Genomic DNA, 25,584 nt, shown 5'->3' on the forward strand with positions numbered 1-25,584 from the left:
CAAATACTTGATCCAAAGAAAGTGCTTTAATCGTTGTAGCACTGCTTCCAAAAACAGAGTCAACAAACATAGCTTCAAACTCCTCCAAGTGGTTTATCTTCAACACAAATACAATACCAAGGGCAAACGCTACTGATAAACCATTTTCCAATGGACACTGTAGGTCAGTGTGCAGGTGTTTGTGCAACGCAAAGTCAGAGCTCCGAGCTACTCAAACATTTTGATAATCGCTGTTCACTTTCGTTGCTGTTCCAATGTGGGACGAGGTCGTTGGATTTACACATACTGCCTCTAGACCGAAATGTGGAGACCTAAGACACTGCACGGTGCTACTGACAACTTTTTTCATTAGGTCAGAGTGCATATTTCAGAGCTTAATCATCCGCTAACCTATTATTGAAAACAAATGCATCCGATTTGTTGCTGAAGAAAAACAATATTGGAATGACTCACTCAACGATAGCAGTGCAGATCATTTCCAAAGCATGTATTGCTAAACCGTTGTGCTCTGCTAAGCCGCAAAAAACCCCTCAACAAAAGCTTCTTTAAACTTGAGTTGAGGGTAGTCACTTTGAAGAACCCTCATAGGAATGATCACATTGCCAGACAACCGGCGGCTTTGTGACTGGCTGCACTCCAGTTCACATCGATTGAGTGCTAGACTCTAAGAACAGACTATTTAACAGCCTTCTTCAGGGTGGTCTCACACTGAAAGGACAAAAACCAAACCCAACATGTGACACTGAAAGCAGGTTGATATGGAATGTCATAGAGCGTTAAAAAATAAAAACAACATTTGAAGCAAACGCACTCAAATTTGACAAATATCCGGGACTACGTCATCTGTGCATGTAGAACGCCTGTCAGTAGTGCTGGCACTGAAGTTAAGACATGTAGATGCTCAGTTAAAACACATGTTGAGCTGCCTTTTAGCTATACAATAGACATTTGGAATAAATACAAGGTCTGTAAATCAGATGCAGTGTTTCCCCCTGGGGTGGGGGGGGGGGGGGGGGCGCAGGGTGTGGCCACTGATGGGATGGTAAAGGAATGGAACATCGTCATACATACAGATCTAAGTCATGGGGTGCCACAGATTCACATGAAAGCAACATGGACTCAGCAAAAAAAAAAAAGAAAAAAGAAGAAAAACAGGTCACTCATGCAGCTCGTTAGCTTATAGAAATGTTTAAGACACTGTGCTCACATTTGAGTGCAAGTAAATAAGTCTCTATAAGAAATAAAAATATTCCTTTGTGTTGATCCCTGCGATTCTTTCTCTGTTAAATAGGAACATCTGCGTTGCATTGTAAGAGAAAAGGGTAGAAAACACATCTATATGTATACATCCTTTGGTGAGGGAAAGAACCCAGTATTCTCTCTGCTGTTCAAGTAAAAGTAATTAGAACAAGCCATCACATGAATACATAGGGAGTATGCAAATGTTACTCCTGTGAAATAATGCATCTGTATTGGAGGTTTTCAGATGCTACCCTATGGTAGCATTACCAACTTTGGGATAAATAATATTTACATATTTTCTCTTGCTGTTTTAATCATAGCTACTAATCTGATCCAATTTATTGTTTTCTTTACTCTGTTTTTCCAAGTCCATGAGAGGGAACACATGGCAAAAAATGGTCTTATGGTTGTTATTATTGCACAAATAAAGACACACGTTCAATATGCATACAGGAAAAGGCCTCGATGTGATGCAATCAAAATAAATTAGGACAGTGAAACGACGTTGGGAAGGGTGTGGGTGGAATCAGCTGCAGAAACTGCACACAGGCTAATGAGCAGTGCTGGTTATAAGGCTTCCAAAAGGGTTTGAAGATGTTCTGGTGACCGGAGACCGATGTAAGGACATATGGTGAAGAGGAAAATTAGGAAAATTAGGCAAGAAAAGGTAAGTGGTTGGTGTTGGATGTTGCTCAATCTTGAAGCAGGCTCTCCTTGGCCATCCACCCAAGCGAAGGAAAGGGCTGTTCCCGTCTGGAGTATTTGAGCTGCAGCAGGTCACCCACTTCGTCTGTGGCCTTCAAAGCCTGGAAAGGAACAGCGGGAACGCTATTAGGCGCAGTCCAAAAACTCGAGTCAACATGAGCAAAGTGGAACAGAAAGCTCCGTGCCTGGTCAACGAGGGAACACAGACTCCACCACGAGAGGTTGGATCAGCATTGCAACACTGCGGGACACCTGGAAACAATTTACCTTCCTCCTGACCTTTTTTCTGAATCCATGCTTTGAGAAATAGCGAGGGCTGGCTGTTCCCGAAAGACGGAAAAAAGCGGCTCCTCAAAGTGCTCAACAAAGGCAGGCGGATGCCCTTTAAATGGACTATTACACACAGTGTTGACATGCGCCTCAGTAAGATGGATGAAGTGTCTCTGGAGAGACAGAGGGGCACAAATAAAAATCTCTAATATTTGGAGGCAGCCCAGCCTTCCAAGTTCCTTTGTAATGAAGGACACATTGGGTGCCTAAATTATTTAACAGGCACACTCATACCGTGACTATGTGGACACACACAGACACAGGGAGACACACATGTCAGCTGTCTTACACTTAATATTAGATGTTAAGAGACGACCAAATGGCAGTTTTGTGTTGGAAGTGGCAGCATTCAAAAGAGACGCAGCCCAGATGGTCCAGGAATGTAGTTTTACTCATCTTCCTAACAGATTCAGGCCAACATGTTTACTGATAAGAGATGACAGTAGAGCTAGTGCAAATACCTAGAGCCATTTCTCCAGTTTGTGCAATTCATGCTCCCTTTGTTTCGTTCTCACTCCAGATTGAAACACTCTAATCGCTTCAAGAACAAATACTCTAAAACCGTGTAGAAATATGTAAGAGAAAACTTAATAAAACAAGGGGCCTGCTGATTATTACCTCAGTCAGAGCCTTGTAGTGAAATACAACAAATACAACTGTAGACCGATGAATTCTGCTAAAATGGCATTTTCATTCATTATTTCTGAACTGTAGTCTCATTTTGAAATGACAGCTATATAGATTCTAACTAGGATAGATGTGTTGTGTTTGGGACAGTGAGTGGACGACTTACTGTGTCCAGCATCTCTTTGGTATGGGCAGCGGACACACAGAAACGCGCCCTGGACTCGATGATGGGTGTTGCTGGGAAGCCGACCACCACGGTGCCAATATTTCTCTTCAACATCTCCCGTCCAAACGCCCTTCAAAGAATCCGCACATTAGGCACAGAAAAACAGAACGGATCCCCACATCTTAGATGGCACTTTCTTTAATTATGTAATTATGTATTTTGGCATGTAGACGTAGTGAAGACAACTTGAAGCCTGAAGTTTAACCCAGGGATGGGAAGAAAGGGTCTTGAAGCGAAGTGGATGGTAGTTGGTGTCAGACAGGCTGGTCCGAGTCACTGTGAATTTTGACAGCTATTTTTGATTTGGTCTTAGTCTTTTGACGAAAATGCATATTAGTTTTAGTCGCATTTAGTCATTTTAATCCTTCTTAGTTTTAGTGTAATTTTTGTTGTTTACAGCAAACCCATGGTCATGAACATACTCATTTAACGTTACATGGAATTTGCATGCCGCTAAATCCCCAACTGAGATCGACTTGTGCCGTTCTGAAAAAGGATCCTACCACCGACCACCGGAGGAATGCAGAACGCACAACACGTGGGACCTTGAAGTTGGGCTACAGCAGCAGAGCTAAGAACAGGGATCTGAGACTACAATTCACCCAGGCTCACCACAATGGGACAATTGATGATGTTGAAAATGTTGCTGGGTCAGAATGAGGCGTAAACAACACAAAGCATGGATCCGTCCTGGTGGTGTAGAGGAGAGTTTCTTGCCACACTTTGGCCCCTTAGTACCACTCGAGCATTGTTTAAATGTTGGAGCCCGAGTTTGATGCTGACCATGTCCATCCCTTCATGACCACAGTGTACCATCTTCAGCAGGATGTCACAAAGCTCATATCACCTCACACTGGTTCCTCCAACGTTCTCCACAGTCACTCAATCCAATAGAGCAATAGAATCTCTTTTCAACACCTCGCTAACGAACGGTCAAACGGTCGAACAAATTAGCTACTCCAACTAGCAAGTATATATATATATATTTTGAGGTATTGTGTGTGTGTATGACACACTTTTGCCTTTGTATGACACACACACACACACACCTCTTTTTGGTAAATGTAGGAGAATACCATACCCGATTTTGGCAGGCATGTAGAGCATCATAGGCACTACAGGAGAGTCATCGTTCCCGTAGATGACAACGCCCATTTCTCTGAGTTTCCTACGGAAGTAGGTGGTGTTCTCTGAGAGCTGCCTGAGGCGATCGGCACCTGGGAGGGGGAGAAACAGAAGCATATTCACCAAGTTGGCAATACATCTATTGAGCTTATTGCTGCAACTCTGGTTGGCATGAGCTGAATTACTAAGGTAGGTTAGTTTATATGAATTAGGGCCTTAGGAGGAAAGCCTGCCTCACTTTACTCCAGATGAACCTTGACACCACAGATAGAGGTGGATAATTGTAAATGTAAATAGGCCCCCCCCCCCTTTTGAATGGTCACTGGAGCTGATGGTTTACTTTAGTGTGTACATACATACATCCTACTCTCATTGCTGTAAAAGGTTGGTCTAGTGTATATATGCAAATAAAGGTGGCATTAGAATGAACATGGCTTCAGTTTATCACGTTCTCAACTACATCTAATTTCCTTGTATGATTTTGCCAAAAATACATTTCCCCCCCCACCCCCCAGGTCGGAATACCTAAGCTTAACTTTCCATGAAAAGTTTCTGGAAATTTACCTTAAACTTCCTGCCCCTTTGAAACTCCAAGTCTACACGCTTTGCCTTTGAAGACAACCAAGATTCTCAGAGATCCCTCTGGCTCTTCGGGCTGTCTCTACAGATAGCATCTTAAGCATCTTAAGCAAACAAATAAGCCCACGGCACCAAGAGCCAGCGGCTAAACACACGTCCTTAAGGTTGAAATGCACTTATTGTAAGTCGCTTTGGATATAAGCGTCAGCTAAATGACATGTAATGTAATGCAACGTCGCCTCGGCTGTCCTGAGACACAGAGCAGAAACACCACAGCTTCAAAGAAACCTCACACACAACAAAGTCTGACATGATATTAAACAAAGCTGTACTCCGCACTGAGTGATCAGCTGGCAGAAGACTCAAGCACATGATAGTCAGACATGTTGCTTTTCAAGCACTCAAGGGTTCATGACGCACAGAGCGCTCTCCAATATGAAACGAAAGCTATATTTTGATTGATGTGCGCTTCAAACAACAAATGTCCATTCTGATGCAGCTACTTGGATGCAGGGACAAACTGTTAACAGGCAGCTCAACTGTCACTTTGACTCACTGTCTAAATCTTCAAAGGGCTGAATTTCAATCAGTGATGGGTCTGCAACCAATCAGCCTGTTAGTCTAACAGGAAAGTTGTCAGGCTATGTTGTCAGGTCGACGAGTTCCCCTCTCAGAAATGGTTTGGAGAAACAGTTCATGACATCGTGGAACAATCATACTATACATAAAAATATAATGATTGAATGACAATGTAATCTGACCATCAACCACGCCTCTTAAAGAGTAAAAGGAAGACCAAGTGACCTGTGTGTGTGTGTGTGTGTGTGTGTGTCAGAGAGGAGTCCACTAGTGGTGGATGTGCACAGATCTCTGGCAGCAGCATGCTGTTCTGTGCACAGCATGGAGGCAAATAAGCACACTTAAAACCACACACATCTCTGAAAGCCATAAAGGCAGAGTCAACATACCACCATTTGAAAACCTCAGACCCACCAATGAGCACATCCTAAAAACACAACCTGTGGCATTTACATTGTGTATATACTACATCTGGCTTTCACGGTTTCCCTGGGTCCTCGGGACGGGAACGCGCAGACTCTGACATTTACTGACGTCCTAATACTTTGTGTCCGCTGGTGAGAGCGTGATAACCGCGTGACCAAAAGCAGATATGATGCTGCGGTAACTTCCCTCTAGCAGGAATGTATTTAGTCTAAAACTAAGCCTATAGCGACATCATGTGGTCACCGATGGAAATGCTGAAATGTCAAATTAGACTGAAAGAACGGTAGCCCAGAAATCATTTCCAAATTGATGCAACTTTAAGGAATGATCCACACGAATAAGCATTTTCATTTTGGCATGCTGAGCTAGGCCAAAGATAAAGTGTACGTTTATGCTCACTGTCCTTCCCATTTAGAGGCTTTAGCATATTCTGTGCATATGGTAGAATGTGATAATTGTTTTTATTTTTGTTTGCTCACTTAAGTATCTGTGCGTGAAACACAATGTTTAGAAAGTTGGATACAACACAGACCGTTACCTTGATGATATTATGTATTAGTAACATAGAAAAGCTGTACTTTGCCTGTTGTGTAGAGGCAATACATTCTTGCACAAAATGTAATCAGATAAAGCCGCTCCCAGTAAACACAAAATAGATGACACTAGTAAAGCTGTTGGAGACAAGCACTATGGTTTTATGTAACGTGGAAAAGTCCTGTGGACAGACAGAGGCAACGGCTCACAAGGAGGAGCCCGCAGGAATGTAGAGACAAGCTCCAAAATCAGGAGGCTCGGATTCTGTAGCAGGTGTTCGGGGCCTCTGCACAAATATTCAACCAACCCAGAGGCAGCTGCACATCTTTTTAATCTCTAATAAAGTGCATCCAATCAGTCCTGAAGTTCTTTGTTGCATCCTTTTTTTGTTTTGTTTTTTAACACAACAGTAGCTAAAGTATGACCTCCATCGCCCTTCTTTTTTAGGACGGGGCACGATTTAGCTGCTTTTGGTGCATTCCTTTCTCATTACACGATACTGCAGCAAACACAGAGACTTTTACTTTGTATGATTGTCTAGCACCTACCCAGTGTGGTTCCATCCTCTCCCATGATGATCTTCATCGAGGTGATGATCTGCTGGGCCACAGGGGGGGACATGGAGGTAGCGTACAGGGCGCTGTGAGAGTGGCACCGCAGGAAGTTGATCAGGTCCTGAACCACAAATGAGAAGGAGATCACATTTATTTAACATTGACAATGGGGAATACATTTTATTTGGTTAGTTTGCCAAGACACAAAGCTCAAGATGCAAGAGGAAAAATAGTAATGAGAGACAGCTTCTCCTCTGTAACATCATTGAGGGATAAAATCACTATCAATATAATTCTGCCAGAGTGATTTTTATTTAATATTACAATACCTTTTTGAGACAATAGTGTTTCCTGTAAAACATCTTTCTATCGTGGACAGACAACAAAAGGCAGTCAAGGCAAAGGGTTTTTACTACTGCACAGAACCACTGACCATCATTACGCCACTGGATGCAGGAAATAACGTCATTGAATACATTAGCAGCTTTAGAACAGAAATATTGAGGGTTAAGAAAACAATAGTTTCGTTTGCCCCATCATATGGGCGTCTAGGTCATGATGGCTGTACATAAAGTATTTCACACGGTAAAAAAACTAGTATAAGTAATATTCATTTGGTTAAGTATGACCAAAGCTGCATTGTTCCAAGTTCAAAAGGAACATGACTGTGACGTAATTCATTTTCAGTAGAAGAGTAAGATACATTTCACATTGCTGGTTAACAGTAATGGAGACATTGAATGTCACACAGATGTAAAATGGCCCTAACACTAATCCTGACCTCAGAGCTTAAGTTCTAGATATGCTTCAGATCCCCAACCTTTTTGCCTGCAATGTATCCTCCAGCAGCACCGAAGCTCTTGGTAAATGTTCCCATCATGATGTCGACGTCTGTGGGATCCAGGCCAAAGTAGTCCACCACTCCTCTGCCATTAGGCCCCAGGGCCCCGATGCTGTGGGCCTCATCGAGGTACAGATATGCCTTGTAGCGCTTCTTCAGAGCAACGACCTCTGGCAGGCGCACGATGGACCCCTCCATACTTCAGGACATGACAATAAATCAACAACTCATCTACAGAATTAATTGTATTTACAGTAGGTACACTGCAAAGAAAATGCTCAAAGAAGAGTGGTCTCACTTCCAAATAGCCGTCATTAATTAAATTGATCTGAACAAACGGATAGAGGGGAGTGCGCCATCTTGACCAAAAATGGTGTTGCAACAGTAAATCGACACCCCCCCCCCCCCCCTTTCCCATTAGGTCTTATGCATTGGGCAGAGAACGAGACATCCAGTGAAATAAATGTAAAGAATATTTCCACATTGGGTGGTTAACTGTAGTAGGACTTCCCTTTAAGGGACATGATCATATCATAAATCTGTCTAAAACCCGGGACAACTACTGGTGTCACGTCAAAAACACCAATGGCAATGTCAAGGAAGACCAAAGTGAAGTAGTTCACAGTGCTCACAAATAAGTTGACAAGTTCACTTCGAGTCAAGCTAAATAAATATTTAGAAGTGATCTACCGTTGGTGTACAGTCATTGGCAGTGAACAATGTGATGTCATGTGGTGTATTGACATGGGGGATGGTATACCTGTATATGCCCTCCACCACGATCAGAATCTTCTTCCAGGGGCGGTGGGTTCTTGGCTGGCCGTGAGCAATAGCATCTCTCAGCAGCTTTTCCAGGCTTTGCATGTCTACAATAACAAAGAGAAACAGGGTTGGTTGTCCAAAGGAGATCAGTTATTACCATAAAGTAATTTGAGAGCTTTTCTTAATTAATGGATGATTGTCAATATTTTATGATATCAGCCCTTCCAAGCATTGAGCATTTCTTAGCAGTCAACCGGTTTCCTGCTGTTGGGTGGGAGCTTGGATAACAGTAGGTCAGGATCTCTGTGTGTATTCGTCGGAACACCCCAACACAAAAACCATACAAATACATTAAAATCACACCAAAGTGGGAGTTAAGGGAACGTGGAACTGAAGGAAACAAGTTAGGGAACCTAACAAACCTAAGCAGACACATGTTAGTCACACACAGTAGATGTGTGTGCACTACTCTTAGCTAAATCCTGCCTCTGTGTGTCCACTTTAATCCTGTGTTCTGTGGAACCATAGACTCTAAATCTCCATTCTATTCAACTGTTCATTATTAGACGTCACCCACTGTTGTGTTTGAAGACCCGGATGGTTGAGCCGGACAAGCGGGCCCCTAGCACCAGAGAGGCATGATTCAGCTCATCACTGAGAATAAGACAACCCTGAGGACAAGAAGAGAAGACCTTCTTTTAAAAATAGTTTATATTTGTATAGTTTTATTTGTCTGAGAAATAGTCTTCTCAGCTGATGATCTCAGTACAGACAAAAGGACAGCAGCCATACCTAATCAGGCAGGGAAATCAATCATTAAACATTAAATCACTTAATGTCACCATTCACTCATTGTTGACAGGAGCTTCCATACACGGAGCCACCTGCCAATCAGTAACTAATCTTTAGTGTATGTGTTTTGCTCAAGGGCACATCGACATGGACTAGTGGAGCCGTGGATCAACCCGCCACGAAGGACGGTCCTGCTCCCCATTGAAACTAGGGGCCTGTTGTAATGGTTGGGGAAACACGAATATTCCCATGCACTGATTATAAGCATGCAATAGCATTTCCAGGGTTGACATATTTGGTTTATTCTGTAATGAATACTGCGGAAACCATATCAACGTCTTAAAGTCATCACACACACAATCATGAGAAAAGCCCACATTCTTTCCTTTGGTCAATAAATAAACAGATAGAAATATGGCTGCACATAAGCGTGTGAGATATCAGTGGCAGGTAGTTATTCAGTAGTTAAGTACTCATTGCAGGAAAAGACATCCGAGTTTTGATCATTTTGTCGGTTATGAATATTTTGTCTGCTCACAAATCTACTTCCTGTTGAAGGGAAATTGACTAGGGAAGAGTAAGAATGGAAGAAAATACTAAAATTTGAGATTACTAAAAAATAAAATTAAAGACACAGAAAGTTTAAATCAAAAACAGGATGTTCTGGGGACATCAAAGAAAAACCAAAAGAAGTGACGGACATGCCTTACCTTCCCAGTGAGAGCAGGAATGTTCATGGAATTGGTTGCAAAGCCCATGCCAAAAATCATTGATGACTCAAGACCCAGGAACCTTGCCACCAACTGCTCCAGCTTCTCTTGGATGTCCAGGTTCCCTGCAAACGGCATCATCTCAGTGTCACTACAGCATCCCGTCAGGGCAGCGTTGCATTCATATGGGAATTACACTCCATATAACGCCTAAAGACGGCAGCAAACTATGCACACGACTAAAATGGACTTGAAATGTTATCGTTATACCTGCAAACTAATGAACAAAGAATACTTTTTGGATCTACACGATTCACGTGCGAACAGTTTGCAGGTCTGCATGTACATTGCTTCACCATATTTCTAATTCAGTCATACAAAGCCATTCAAGCCTGCTGCTGAGGTCAATTCTATTTTATGATGAAAGCACCACGGCAGATCATGAAAGCTTCAAAAAAAAAAAAAAAAGATCTTCTGGCTCTTTTTCTCATCCTCACCCATTTCACAGCGAGAGCTTGCAACTCCAACACCATACTTTTCCGTGGCCTCAATGGCAGCATCGGCACAAGCCCCAGTATTCTCAGCAAAGCCCAGGTAATTGTATGAGCCCATGTTGATGACGTCCTTCACCACTCTGCCTGTGTGCCTGAGACAGACAGAGAATTGGTACCAGACTCTAGCTAAAGAGAAATTATTATCATGTGGACCTGCCTGCCCGGGTTACCTAGAAACATATTCCTCTTTCTTTGTTATCAGTTAGAATTCTTTATTGTCTCACAGATAATCTGCTATCACAGTTACTATTATTATGTTCATAATGAGATAAAAAGGAAAGTAATACACAATCTTTGTTGTTATAAAAGCAGTTTGTGTATTTGCCACATCACAAAAGTCAAGAGGTTTTTGTAAAACAGCAACATAGGATGTTTATAATTTCCTTGATGTAACAGGATTAATAAAATGATATCATTAAACTCATTTCCGGACTGTATCATGCTACTTCTGTTGCTAGTAGAGGACGGCTTTGAGTTAGCACTCTGTGTGGTGCTTCTGCTGACGGATAGTAAAGCTTCCAACAGAAACTAGAGCTTACGTCACGCTTATTACCAGAAACAAAAGGTCATTGACTCTAAGTGCGCCTCAGTGAACTTCCTGTTGAGCAAAGGATCAGCCGCACAGCGACACACCTCTGAGGGCGTAATGACGAATCATGGAAACACCTCGATCTAGATCAACGCTGCGCACATACAGACACTTAAAACCACACACAATGCAGCAACTTACTCAAAGGTCCAGTTGTAGTCATGTGAAACTCTCTCCACCAGGTCCATCTTAGCACCAGGGACACTACAGATGGGTCGGTTCCAGTTATCTCGAATTCTCATGTACAAGTTCCTGGTGTAAAAGTTCTCAAAGTCCTGATAGAGGGGGACGAAATCCTGCGTTGGGACAAGGAAGAGTGTGGGTGATTTCTTAATGGCATGTCTGCAGTTCTTTGTATTCTCAAGGACATGTCTTTGTTTCTTTGTTCTGTGGCAACAGTCAATGATTGCTGTTGAACCACATTTAATGGGTGTGACAGCTGATGAGGACGGGAGGGGACGTATACCACAGTTCTTTTCTAAGTATAACAAACATGAATGTTTTCATATTCAGTGATGTTTTTCCAATAAGAAAGGCTGTTTTTAAAAGTAATTTACCTTCTGCTCCTCTTTCTCCCGAGCCACATGGCACTTCTCGATGCTCCAGTGGCGGAGGAAGTCTCGGAGGTAGCCAAAGACGGTGAGGATGCCGTAGCCCATGTAGGTGAGCACAGCCACCAGCAGGGGAGTCTCCTCAAAGGATTCCACAAAGGGCTTCTTGTACAGGCTGGAGTTGTGCGTGACATTTTGGTTCTAGGTGATATGGGGGGAAAAGAACAATAATTTGTAAGAATAGGTCTCTAAAAGTTCATTATTAAAAAAATAATAACTAGTATTATTTCAAGCTGGACTGTGGACTGGCCGTCTACAAAACCACGAATAAATAAAAGGGCTTTGCACATTACAGGATCGGATTTGCAGCTTAGCAACCATAACTCATGTGACCAGTCATGCTTCTCCAAGAAATACTTCTGAGCCAAGAAACGGGAGAGCACTGCATGTTTTAAAGCGCATACACACACACATGCAATTGCCCACTTTGTCAATATAGAGATTTTGGCCAGCTGGATCAGTAAAGATCCATTTCCAAGCCACTCCTATTCAGACCCAGGACGACCTTTCTTACCTCCTTGTGAATAATACTCAGGCACTGTGAAATTGCCCTGAATGCTATACTTTAAATTGCCTAATACACACCAGCATACACACACACTTTTTCAGTGTTGATAGCTATCCCAAGGATTACTAATATTCACATGCTTCAATGATGTCCATAATCATTCGGGCTGGTCCACACTGTTTAAAAGCCAATAAAAGTAAACGTATTGCCATTGTTTATTGTCGTTGTGAGGCAACAAACCATTCAGGGTAAAACCGTGGATTTCTTAGCCTCCTTGCTATGAATACTTAACTTAAAAAATATCTTCAGTACTTTCTTGATTAAACTGAGAAGCGGCTAACCTTGGTGATATGACCGGCAACTCGGGCTTAAAGTCTGGCAAAATGGATTAATAAATGCACAAGGATCTAATTTGTTTTGACAGCAAAAGCTTCGGGCCTTAAACTCTACTTAATGTTGACATCAGCAGCCCTGCAGCATTATGCTTTGGCAGGTGTGAAATGGGACCTTTACAGTTCTCTTCTAAGCTGCTGTGTCGGTAGGGTTAGGGTTAGCCCTAACCTCCACCAACACACACAAACTGCTTTCATTCCACCCTGGGAGGGGCCGCACCCTTCAGGGCCTGGAGACATTCCTCCCTCCCTCCCTCCCTCCCTCCCAACAGGAGCACACGGCAGGGCACTGGTCTTATTCAAACTGGGACCAGTGTAAACAGAGACAGGTTCACACAACAGAGTGTAAGGTTACAAAAGAGTCACCACTACGAGCCTCCCTTTCCTGATCGGGACACCAATGGCGTTCAAAAAATGCAGCTTCGATGCAAACGCCTCTGGTTAAAAAGTGAGCATTTGTCACGGGTTGTTATTAGCTTTTAGATGACGGGAAATAAATAAGAGAATGTTACAAAAAGTGTCGCATTGGGACACCCTGCTGGAATAGGACCTACTGTTAAGCTAAGTTGGTTAGCTAAGTTATTAGTTAACGTTGATGCTATAGTTATTAACTTGAGAGGTCGCTAGGCTGCCCTGTGATCTGTATAAATGCAGATCACAGTGTTATTCTTGCTAACACAACATACCGGTAAGTTACTTCAAAAACAGGTAATACAAAGCTGCTATATTAACACGGGAAAACACTAATAATCGAGGAGTCCACAACATTTAACACCCACGGACATGTTTGAGTATGGTCCTCCCCCGTGACACGGTTGGCGGTTGGGCCTTACCGTCTCCCTGGGGCGACGATACTTCTGTGGCTGCCGAAACAGGCAGTGGTTCTTCACGAAGCCATTTTTACTCGAATTTTTACCGTTTGAGTTCCGGTGACTAGCTTCTCCGTTTTGCAGCTTGTTCGCAGAGCTTTCCGTCATCTTTGTCAAACGTTTGCGACGGCGAAATCCTAGATATGAAGTTTCCCAACTTGTGTAACGTTGATAGTGAAGTCATGTATGAGCTCGAGAACCAGACGGATTGGACGCCCACAATACACTGGGACCGGAAGAGTACGCATTCGAGCCACGCCCCCGAGTCGTTTCATTGGCCAATGCTGTTTCCCAAAGATCGTCTATATTAAAACAACGCAAAATAGTAACCAACAGTTACAATGATTGCATTACGATTATGCCCTTTGAGACTCAGCTGGGGAATTAGCCTACTTGTTATGAATGCTCTAAGGTAGGGCTGTCAAACTTTTTCAGGTTCGGGACAGATACTGCCCACTTAAACCGTACGCGGGGCACTGGTAAGGCTGAGGTGGGGAGATATATAGCAATATATGAATCTGCAAGTTTGACAAATGTGAATTAAGCACTCGCGGGCCACATTAAATGACGTGGCAGACCAAATGTTTAACACATGTGCTCTAAGGTATTTCTAAAACTCAATATGTTTATATTTGCGTTTACCTCTTTATGGCAATACACAATTCAAATTCATTCAGGGTTTAAAATATTATCCATCAACTTTTGCTGAAATTGAAAAAAAGAGCTTATTTTAACAGGTCAACTATTGATGATTTTACAAATAAGCACAAATCAGGTATTTCTGGTGAAAGGCCATTTCTCCTGATTGAGTGGAGATGTTTGTGTCACCTCAATATTAAACAGTGTGAGAGCTCTATTTTTACCTGACACTTTTTTCTAAACCATCCTCCTACTTTCAGCCTCCTAGATGGCAGTGTTGGGCCACGCAAAGGTTTGACCCTGATGGAGCTACAATTGGGGGCAATGCCAGTGCCGAGGGTTGTAGTTCAGTGTTAAGTGGCTTTGGTATGCATATGAGGGTTTTATAGGGTGTGACGTCCATAATGTGATGATAGCGTCTGATGGTTTGATTCTGGAAACAATTGTCAAGCCTTTGTTTCCTCTTAAAGTTGTAACCTTGAATGTAAGGCATTAGTCCATTGGGCTTTTGCCAATGTACACCAAGGCAGTTGATCTACAACCCATTCCCGAGCTGATGGAGGTGATAAGGATGCAGCTTAATAGGATCAGAGGCAGGGTTAAAAGAAAAGAGGTGGTACAGACATTGCATGCAGCTTTAACATTGAGTTGAGGTCACTCTAACACGACAATAAAAGTCAGAGAGACTTCATTAGTATATAATTCATTTGATTGGTGCATTCATTTAAACCTGCTAGTAAAGAGTCTTTTTTGTTTTCAACTGAGGCGTAATAACGCGTGTAACAAACAGCAGCTGGACCCAACAGTCTAAAGACATGTCAACATTAATCCAACAGGCCCCGTGAGCTCTGATGCAGTGACAAGGAATTGATCTCTCAGATAATGTGGATAACATAATTACCCTTGTTTTACATCACATGACCCAAGGCTGGACTAACAACTGGGCAGAAAGGCCACTGACCCAGATACACAAACCAATGAGCTGCAGTTAGTTTTATAAGGAAGATTTAATCAGAAGAAGCTCAATGCAAGCACAACATAAACTTGACAATTATGGGCTATCTTGAACTAATGTTTAATCTAACAGTGGAAGTGAAATTTCAATTTTGCTACAAAATCACTAATAAAGTTTGTATGGCAAAAAGGGGCAGCAAAAATTGCATCCTTCAAGTTCATTTGTGCAAGCTTTAAGGGGCAAGAGGCGTCCTTGTATCTTAATCTGCATATGACCTGCAAGATGATTGAAGGCTTGCATTTATACTGACACTGTAACTGCAACTACTCACATACACATGATATTGTATGGAACTATCAATAGGTCTCAGGATCTGTAATATTGTTCTTTCCTGCCCAAATATTAGTAATATATGAATCTGCTTCTCTAGGTGAATGTGAAGCGTTAATAACATACCTATTGAGGTTATATGGACCTGCTGATGTTCCCACAGTGATAACAGAAAACAGATGATTTGCTATTCACTCAAGATGCATTTCTGCTCTTTGTTGCAATTTCCCTGCTTTAATGCCATTTAATAAAATCATCAGGAGGATCAGTCTCTCAAGACCAATCTCTTAAGACCTGTCAGGGATGAAGTCAAAGAAAGCAGCCATTTTCTAGAGGTTCAGTGGTGCCTAAACGTGGCAGGTAACACATGATGAAATCACAATAGTACAAATTTAACAAAGCAGTATTGACACACATACTTATGCTTCAGACATTACACAAGGTGTCAATCAATTCCTGTCATAGCAAATCCCAGATCGGCCCAGATGCACTCCCACCACGGTTTGGGGGGGCCCTGCTGCAAGCGTGCAGCCGGTAGGCTCCTTTCTGACTGGTACGATCATTGGAGATGGTTACGCCTCTCCAACTCCCCGCAATATGATAAATGATCCATAGAGAAAGGCTGACAGGCAGACCATTCCCCAGGGAGCAGAGGACTCCCTCCCACTCTGTGAATTCAGACCTAAATATGTGCAGAAGAGGAACTAATGATGAGAAAGTGATTGACAGAGAGGCAGGCTGCTCAGGTGTGTGCTGCTGACGGTAAAAGTCAGTCTGACACGTATTCCCACTAAACCTTCACAATATGATTTAGAGTGACGGTGCACATACTACATGGTTATGCCTGAAGGCAACATATACATTGCAATATGCTAGAGATGTTTTAAGTACAATCCTACACAGATGTCAGCCATGATGTCATAAACTGCATTCACATATCAAGTGAAACATGGATGCTTTATATGATGTATGTTAAGGCAGAGATTATTCATTAATCTACACTGACATATCAGTTTATAATTACGTTAGCGAACCGCCTCCCGTATTAAGATGGCATGGAGTGAAATCAGCATTTATCTCCTGTGGAGTGTTTAATAGTCTACTTTTAGCTCAGCTATTGCCTCTATTCTCCTACATGTTTATCACCAAATGTATTGCTTTGTTGCTGCCGAGGGGAGGGAGGAGGCAGAAATATCACAAACTAAACCAAGCTGTACTCATCAAGTCAGCAACAATGTTTATTATGCCTGTGTCCTTGCAGAGCAGAGATAAGGAGTTATCCATGATGGCCTCTGTGACCTGAGGGCTCCATTGTAGTGAGCTTTTACATCCAACAGCACACAAAAGCAATGCCGAGGAACCAATTTCCTCTTACCGTCACAAAATTAATCTCATTCATCTTCCTCTGTGCACATTCATTAAAGCAGGCGAGAGCGGAGAGGAGAGGAGAGCCATTATTAAGCCGTCCTCTTCTGTGCTGTAGCGATAGGAGCCGAGCAGGATTTCAACAATTGAATTCTTGTTTTTTTTTATTTTGTCTAACACAAGGACTTTTCCCCTCGTAAGTCTGTTACGCTAAGCTTCCACATGTCAGAAGAACTTCCCATCCGTCTTCATTCATTGGTGCAAAGGGGTGGAGCATGCACGCTACATCAGGTTCCCCTGTCACATCATTAGAAAGGAGACAACAGCAAGCATTTAACCATTATGAGTTTTTAAAACAAGGTGGCTTAAAGTGTAAAAATATTGCAACGAACATTCGGTACCTCGGTTCCAGCTCCCCCCCAAGGAGCGGGACACAGATGTTTGACACCTTGTACTATATGACTGCAAGCTTTAGAAGAAAAGCTTTTCCGATAGAATTTAATTTAGATTCTTTCTGGTGTCATTCTTCAGTTATACTTAAATTTACATACTTAACATGCAAATCGAGAACACTGCCATAATGAAAGCCGCAACACAGAAAACACTAATCCTGCATGCATTTGACGACTGAGCCCTACTCAGCCATGACAGACCGCTGGCACTTTGCAGAGTCGGCAGTCCGCTGTGTGACGCCCTGATGATACTTTACAGAACCTCGGAAAATAACGTCGTCAGAGAGCATGAAAGATAATTAATGGAACCACTTTTGTTTGAATACTCGCAGAGCCAATTTCTGGTAAAAATGTAAGTATTCACGCTTTGGAATAGTTTATTAATGTATTTAGAGAAGCCATCTATGTAAATAGACTGCATTACTCAGGAAGTGATTAAATATAAAAACTACACAACAAATTCCCACTATGCTGGTGTGTTTAGTAGCTCATTTCAAAATCAACATACAAAATTACTTTAAAAAACACAGATGTGGCCGATTGCAGACTGTATGAAATTTATTCCATTGGTAGTAATATACAATAATTATAAAGCTGGTTTGTTTCAGATAAGTTTGTACTGCTGTACACAGCTACCGTAGCTCTAATATGAGCTTTAACTGGGCTCACGGATATTCTGGAGGTTTGAATAATACAGACAGAGATAAAAACAGGTCCTGCTGGGTTTCATTTGTATTAATGTTTTTTTTTTAAGTTGAAGAAAAACAAAAACAAGGTTTTACCTACAACCTGAACATTTCCATGGCCCAAATATCAGCGCGATGTTTCCAGAAGCAGAAGCTGCTCTTAGACATACATGTTTTACTTTAGCTCCACTTGCACTAATTGCAATGTGTATAATTATGTCATATTGAACATAAAATCGCCTTCCAGAGATAACTCCACTAAAAGAAAATTAAAATGTGACACATCCCGCTTGACAGAGGTGTGAAAAGGCCTCCCAGCTCACTCCTTTCTGCGCTTCTTGTCGTGGTAGTCGTCCTTGGAGCGGCCGCTAGTGGACGGTCTTTTGGAGCCACCGTGCTGCTTGGCCTCCTCCAAGAACTTGTCCAGACCGAAGGGATCCTCCTCAAACTGGACTGGCCCTTCTCGCCCCCTCCCGTGGTCAGTACCAGAGAACTCTTTGTCTGGAACAAACCTGCCAGTGAAACAGAAAGACTATTACAAGTGTGCAACAAGTTCAGTTTCTCTCACTGTCTTAGGGGTCACTTCTGTTTTGTTAGCCTTTAGGTCTCCTTAAAAGCAAGAGACAGGACACAGGTTTGAAAGCTGATTGCCAGCAAGTTGCTTCTTGATCAGTCTATGAAAAGAAAAACGAAAAAGGATAAAGAAAATGACTCTTCCTTGTAACACGCGTTTGTATGTTTCAGGGAACAAACCTATAGCATTGTATGGATTCTTTCTGAAGGAACCTAATCTATTTTGGTTGCGTCATTGCTCACTGAAAACCCGAACCATCCAAATCAGCTGGAACGACAGCAGTTTTATATTGTTATAAGTCCATTTTTATTTTTAAGTAAGGCATCCCGCCCCAAACTTGTAAGCCTAGGGGAAAACTCTGAAATGTACACGTGATTTAATTAAAAATGAAATCTTCTCAAAGTACCGGTTCTTGTCCATGAGGGATTCCAAGTTATCTGTGTAGGCGTCCTTGTCCACGTTCTTGCTGGGCCGGTAGATGTTAGAGGCCATGTCTCTGCTGCCACGGAACGGCTGGTCGTACACGTTGTAGGTCTCATCCTCGCCGCCTGCAAAACCACTATCCATACCCTGAGGGAGACAGAGATGCAGGTTCACAATCATGAATTAATACATCTATTGATGAGCTTGATTTCCCGTTTCGAACAAACTAAAGTGATGGGCATCTTCCTTGATTTGTTATTAAAAGGCGACATCTTCCCTCTTTGCCACAATTCGATATGCTTCTTTGTGGAATGATTGAAATGTCCAAAACATACTTTGGTCCAAATACCACAAGAATCATTATTATGGACACCCCTTTCCGGCTGCCTAAAACAGCTCTGCTCGTAATTACCTGTTTGAGGTCTTAATGCTAATGAGCCAGCTACAGTCAGGTTTCCTTGCGTCCAAACGGATGATATATATAATAATAATAATTTTGTCAAAAAGCGACACGTTTGCGAGTTGTAGGGTATATGGATTGTATTTGGATGATTTATTTCTAACCTTGCTCTGATTGAAGAGCCGCTGGTCATACTGGGCCTCACTGGCAGAGCGAGGATTGGGAACGCCCAGAGCGATGAGCTCGCTGATGTCCCTGTCCTGGTCTCTCTGCAGCTTTGACCTGGGGCGGAGAACAAGGTGAGAAATTAAGCACATGCTGTGCACAGACAATAAGGACATCAACAAACTGTTCCATTATAAACATGTGGCTTCCAGAGCAAATAAAACATAGTATAATGATATTTAGAAAGCATGAGTAATATTTTGACCGTCCGACACCTCCGAGTTTATTCAAAGTTCATTATGAAAAATAAGGTGTGGTATCGTGAGCTCTCCTCTGAGCTTCACTTACGCCACCAGGGACACACTGCGCACACACAAATTCACGTGGGGAGTGTTCAGCACCTCTTATCAGGAGCAGCTCTGGAAATATTCCTGTCGTGCTGTCTCTCTTTCCTTCTGTCATGGCGGATCTCATCACGCTCCCTGACCTCGCTGTCCTCACCACCTGGCAGGTGAGATAGAAAGAGGGAGTTAAATAGAATAAAACCACATGAGAAGATTGTGAAACCAATGTGAAATGATGCAAAAGCACAGGTGAATGTAAAGATTGAGCTAAATGAGATGTTAGGAATAGATGGTATGGAAATTGAAGAAATGGCAGGCAGGTGATTGATGCAGAGCAAACACGAGGTGAAGAGAAACACACAGGGGACGGACATTGAAATCCATAACAAAGGGTGTAAATTCTTATTTAATGTTGTTTATCCACATAGTAATTAAAAAGACATCCAACTCGGATTTCACCGCTCACTGGTCCTGTCAACACCGGAAGGGTACAACATGTTGTCATCATCCATAACACTTGTGTTACAGATTTGGAAAAAGGCAACAGCACCAGCTGCACTAGTTTAGAAAACCACACACACGTGTTGTTAGTTATCGTTAGGCTTCACCTTTGTCGCCATGACTTTTGATTCCTGCCCTGCGGTCTCTCGCCATTTGGGCCAGTTCCCTCAGCTTCTCCTCCTTCTTTTCCTTCTCCTTCTGTGCCATTTTCTTCTCTACTTGGGCTCTCATCTCCACTGCCTCTCTGGCCTATGGAAACAATTCACATTGTATTGTAGAGTAGAGGGAATATATTGCATTCTGGAGCACATTGAACAGGCTCAATCATGGAGTACCTTTCTATCAGCGATGTAGAGCGCCTCGGCCAGCTTAGCAAAGTTTTCGTTGATGTGAACGGTTTGCAGCCCCCTGCCATCAGCAGCCAGACGTTTATCAAGCGGAATGGTGTAGCCCTGAGGGATATTAAGCACAAAGGGAAAGAAATAAGCAAAGACAACGAAAAAAAAAAAAAAGTGGCAGCAGACCCATATTGGGCCTGGCCCCACCTTTAGCCACACAAAGAACAGACCCCCCCCCCCCCAAAAAAAAATGTTAAATACATTTTACCAATAGTCAATATTTGTGCGTCAAGTGTTTTTCAAACATGGAATATAACCGAACAATAGTAATATTAAATATATAAGCGCAAAATATATGCTTTTCCTGCACGTCCCCTCTGCATGTCTCAGCCAAAATATGTTTTGGGAATTTTACAATTTGGCGGTTGGTGCATAACATCAGATGGCCCAATCAGTAAGACAATGGATAAGACCAATAACGAGAGAAATGGCATGTTCGATAGACAAATTCAAAATGTAACATTACAGTATAAAATAGAAGGCTATGGGGATCAATACAAATATTTAAGGTATAAGAAGCAGTTTAGCCAATCAGCATCCTAAAATAGATTCAGCCTTGGTGCTAGTGTCACAGGCCGCTGTTTAAACGACACGGCAATGGCGAGCATGAGCAGTATTCTTCAAAGAAGACCCAACTTGAATTTGATAAAATCTTTCCTCCAAGACCCGTTTGAGAGAAGAACATGGGCGCAGAAACTAGGAGGTAAAACAACTGGACCCAGGACCACCTGACCTAACATATCAGACAATGGACTGGCGTGAAAGGGAAGCTGCACATAAAAGCTTCTATAGAGACTGCTTCACCTGGAAGGTTTAGCTAGCTGGAGGCTGTTGTGCTTTTTAAATCAACAGAAGCAGATCAAGCACGGACAGATACGGCAGTGATGAACATGAAGCACTTGTCGGGGGAAAAAAAAAGTTGAACTGTTGGAATAAATCTCAAATACTGCAAATGAAATAAAGCATGTTTGATACATTGAATCATACTGGGATGTTTGCTGAAAGTTATTGGCTGGCCCAACCAAAAAGAATTTCACCAGCCGCCACTGACATGAAAGTGCCATGAAAACATTGCACTGTAACAACAAAAAAGCCTGGACAACAAGGCAAAGGTCTACATGCGTTGACACTTCGATACAGTCTAAACTAATTGCTGTCGTCACATTACCTTGGCGTTTTTCCAGTTGGAGATGCAAGGAGGAATCTTCCATTCCTGCTGCTCCTTAACTGTCATCTAGAGAAATCGAACCAGCAAACAGCGTTTAGATTATTTTCAACATAGCCCTATGGTAGTGAAGCACACATTGTTCATAACATTTGTTCGCGCCCTGTACCTTTCTACTCGGGGAATGCATGACAGGGGCGGGGGGAGAAGGAGGCCCTCGAGGAATCTTCTTGTTAATCCTGAAAAATATAATGATTATATGACACGACAGCCTCAAAAGGGAATTAGACTAATTCTATTAGTTCCTGGTTTAGGAGGAAAGGTGTTTCTCTTTTCTAGTCTTCCAAGCCCTTAAAGCTCTTTAACACTACATATCATTCACACACTCATGAAAGGAGAACAGTTCCACCTTCCCATCAGTAATTGTCAAAGTCACAACTACGGGAGCTATTTGGGTTATGTTAGAGCAAGTAATGTTTGTGTGTTTGATTGGTTTCGATTAACAAGCCCAACAAGAGTCCTGTTTTATAGTTAACCTTATGATGTATTGTTCATTTTAGCATACAGCTAAAAGTTTTCCAGGCATAACTGAAGTTTTGAGCTCTGGTTTCACATAGCATACATCCCTCTACATAGTGTGTGTTCTGCTTGCACCTTACCATAACCCGGTACGAAAACATTATTCTTTACAGTGGAATCAACCAACCCGTTTAATAAAAATATATCAAACCAGTTTTTGTATACGGCTTTGGACACATGTTTACTCACTTGAAACGTGGAGGTTCCATTGGATCTTTTTGCATTTCCACCATGCGAATCACCCTTTGTTTGGCCCCCGAGTTAAAAGCCACTCCCTGCTGGGACGGAGTGTATCTTTGGGAGAGAAGAAGTGGGAGACACGGGACACACGCACACAGGACACACACACACACACACAATTAGCTTTATAAGTGGCAGTCTACCTGATCCCTGCCTTCACGCCAACATGTCAACAAAGCTTCGTAGATTTAGATCGACCAACTTAAGACTTAAGTAGAGTAGATATACTGTATTCATACCTCACTAGCTGTGACGGCAAAAATATGATTAAAACTATTAATGCACCACATAAAGTTTAATCAAAGCCGTTATATAAATACTAATCACATCACAACTTGATTTTTCTATACAAATAAGCACCAAGTGTTTGCACACCGGGTGAAAGGATCAAATTAATTATTGGCTTTTTTGTGCAGTTACCAAACTCAAAATCAGCTTGATCGGTTACCAATATCACTGTTTAGTTTAGCTATTTTCAATAGGCCCACACTTCAAATATTGTATAAGTAAGTTTGAGCGACTCAATGTCTCATTCAATACACACCTGATGTACTGGGCAGGAGCTTGTTTGTCTGCAGCTCTTACAGGCATGGCAGCAGCAATCTTTTGAGACACCTGCTTATCCAGTGCACTGCGGGTCTTCTCCGTCAGCTACAAAGAACACACAATGACGACGGTAAAGTAACCGAATCAGAGGTGAGGAAAGTCAGCACATTTCTGATTAAATGTTACAGTTGTAAAATCACATCGTTCCACCTTTGCAGTAACCAATGTATAAAATGACTAGGGAGATATATAATGTAAAGAATATATGATTCAAGTAGTCAAATATATATTGCCATAACTCAAATTTTCCCATAAATACACATTGCAGCATGGCTTACCTCTTTAATAGCCTCCTCATCTGGCTTCTGTAGCTCTGGAGTGTCGTCATTAAGGACTTCCTTTGGTAGAAGGTCAGTGTACTTACTGAAAATCACCTGCAACAGTGAAAGACGATAAATGAATTAAAATAACTAACTCATGAAGCAAACAGACTTCTAAAACACGTGAAAATTGATTGCTTAGACAATGTGCATCATTGCATGTGGTGGTGTGTGCTTTTAGTCCATGAATGGGAATCAAAATTCTGTATTAAGAGTCGGTATCACAGTAGGTGATAGATTAAAATAAGAGTACCGCAGGAATAATGTCTGCATTTCTAAGTCCTTAGATTTGATTAGGAGTTTTTTTTTAATGGGCCTTTGTTAGATGCCCTCTGGGTTTAGAATTCTCGTTGATCTAAAGAGTGTGATCCAAACACTCTCTAGAGTACAAACTCTAGAGAGTGTTTGAATGAAAGATTTGATATTTTACACGTCATCCATAGAAATCCTACAGCAGCGCGAGTTAATGCAGCAGCCTGTCACTCCCCTTCATTCCAGCACGTTTTGTTTAATCTTCATCACCATCAAATTCCCCAGAGGGCAGAGCCGAGATGTGAGCTAAGCGAACACGGTTAAGAAGCTGGCAACTACTTTATCCAGCCTGCTCCTGATGTTAGGTGAATTTGATAATAAATGATCCTTTATGTATATACCTTATCCTTGCCCTGTCCTTGTCTGGCAATGGCGTCATATTTGATCTTTCCCTCTGCGTCCACCTGTACAGCCAGGGCATTGGATGTCTTCTTCTTCCTACCCATCTCCAGAGGAAACTGGGCAACGTGGATCTCCGGGAAAGCTCCGCCATCTCCGAAATCCTACACAAACAAAACATTTACAGCAGGACATTAAGCGGACTATGGACCTAGTTATGAAGCTGTGCCCCCCACCCCACAACCAAAACAAACTAAAAACCGGAACTATTTAATGAGTAAATACTTAAAACTGATGTACCTCAAGTGAGCGAGGCACCCAGCCCTTTCTGGTCTCATACAGCGGGGGCTCCTTGCGAGACGAAACCAGGGCCGTGGAGTAAGACTTCTGGGCCCGGAGCTTCTCCTCTGCCTCCAGCTGGTCCTGAGACAGCTGGGTCGGTGCCGGCAAAAAACTGTACGCACATTAACAAAGGTTTAGGTTTGGTTGGATGTACGGAAACGTTAGCTAAGCTGTAAAGATCAACCCCAGCTCAAGTTAGCCATCAGATGCACCGAGGGACATTACACTTATTTTGGGTGTTAAAACGGAAATTCACCTACCGAACATTCAGGCAATTGCTACGATGCCCACTAACCACACTTAAGAATGTAGTTAGCACATCACTAGTTAACTGTGGCTAAACGCGTGTTGTTGAGCTAATGCTAGCTTACGACATACCATTTCGGCTAAGTAGCATTAGCTGATGCCATTAGCTTTGATACAAACAACGAAATGAAAGCGACCAAACCAAAAACATTGGTGTAAAATATTAGAAGCAGCCTAAACGTTACATAACGTATTTTGCAATTGCATAAAATAAAACGTCGAAGGCCTGGTCGCGGTACTCACCTCGTCAGAGACATTTTCCTTCTTTCTTCCTTAGCAATGAACTGCGCATGCGCATTGGCTAGAAAAGACTGGCATGGGTGGATATGTCAATGTTTGATTATATAGGCTGTCTAGGAAGATGATTGTCTTTCTGACATGCTTTTCTATTTACTTTTCACATACAATTTAAGTGAGGGAAAATACAGAAAACGTTACTGTTTAGTTGTCGTTTAAGGGGTTCTTTTTCTTCTTCTATTGTGTCTAAAGGCAAGACTGAACTATGTGAAATTTAGCTTTGAACTTGTAACATAACAAATATGACTGTACAGTTTATTTTTAAAAAGACCATATAATAACAGCAGTATG

General features: G+C 42.2%; 2 protein-coding genes across 2 annotated transcripts; both read right to left on the reverse strand.

The window, feature by feature from the left end:
• Positions 1 to 6: 6 nt before the first annotated feature.
• On the reverse strand, positions 7 to 13,776 carry sptlc2b (serine palmitoyltransferase, long chain base subunit 2b). Its single transcript, XM_037450344.2, has 12 exons — positions 13,520 to 13,776; positions 11,733 to 11,927; positions 11,317 to 11,471; positions 10,530 to 10,678; positions 10,033 to 10,157; positions 9,108 to 9,201; positions 8,529 to 8,634; positions 7,748 to 7,967; positions 6,922 to 7,048; positions 4,212 to 4,347; positions 3,071 to 3,200; positions 7 to 2,048 (listed from the first exon to the last, which is right to left on the reverse strand). The coding sequence occupies exons 1-12, from the start codon at positions 13,661 to 13,663 to the stop codon at positions 1,935 to 1,937; spliced, it is 1,695 nt and encodes a 564-aa protein (XP_037306241.1). The 5' UTR covers positions 13,664 to 13,776; the 3' UTR covers positions 7 to 1,934.
• Positions 13,777 to 17,655: 3,879 nt separating this feature from the next.
• Positions 17,656 to 25,310, reverse strand: snw1 (SNW domain containing 1). Its single transcript, XM_037449888.2, has 14 exons — positions 25,240 to 25,310; positions 24,649 to 24,802; positions 24,351 to 24,512; positions 23,656 to 23,751; positions 23,316 to 23,422; positions 22,721 to 22,825; positions 22,122 to 22,191; positions 21,956 to 22,021; positions 20,725 to 20,841; positions 20,497 to 20,638; positions 19,946 to 20,048; positions 19,544 to 19,661; positions 18,963 to 19,126; positions 17,656 to 18,494 (listed from the first exon to the last, which is right to left on the reverse strand). The coding sequence occupies exons 1-14, from the start codon at positions 25,251 to 25,253 to the stop codon at positions 18,302 to 18,304; spliced, it is 1,611 nt and encodes a 536-aa protein (XP_037305785.1). The 5' UTR covers positions 25,254 to 25,310; the 3' UTR covers positions 17,656 to 18,301.
• Positions 25,311 to 25,584: the final 274 nt, after the last annotated feature.

This window comes from Pungitius pungitius, chromosome 20 (genome assembly GCF_949316345.1).
Source record: "Pungitius pungitius chromosome 20, fPunPun2.1, whole genome shotgun sequence".
Lineage (NCBI taxonomy): Eukaryota > Metazoa > Chordata > Actinopteri > Perciformes > Gasterosteidae > Pungitius > Pungitius pungitius.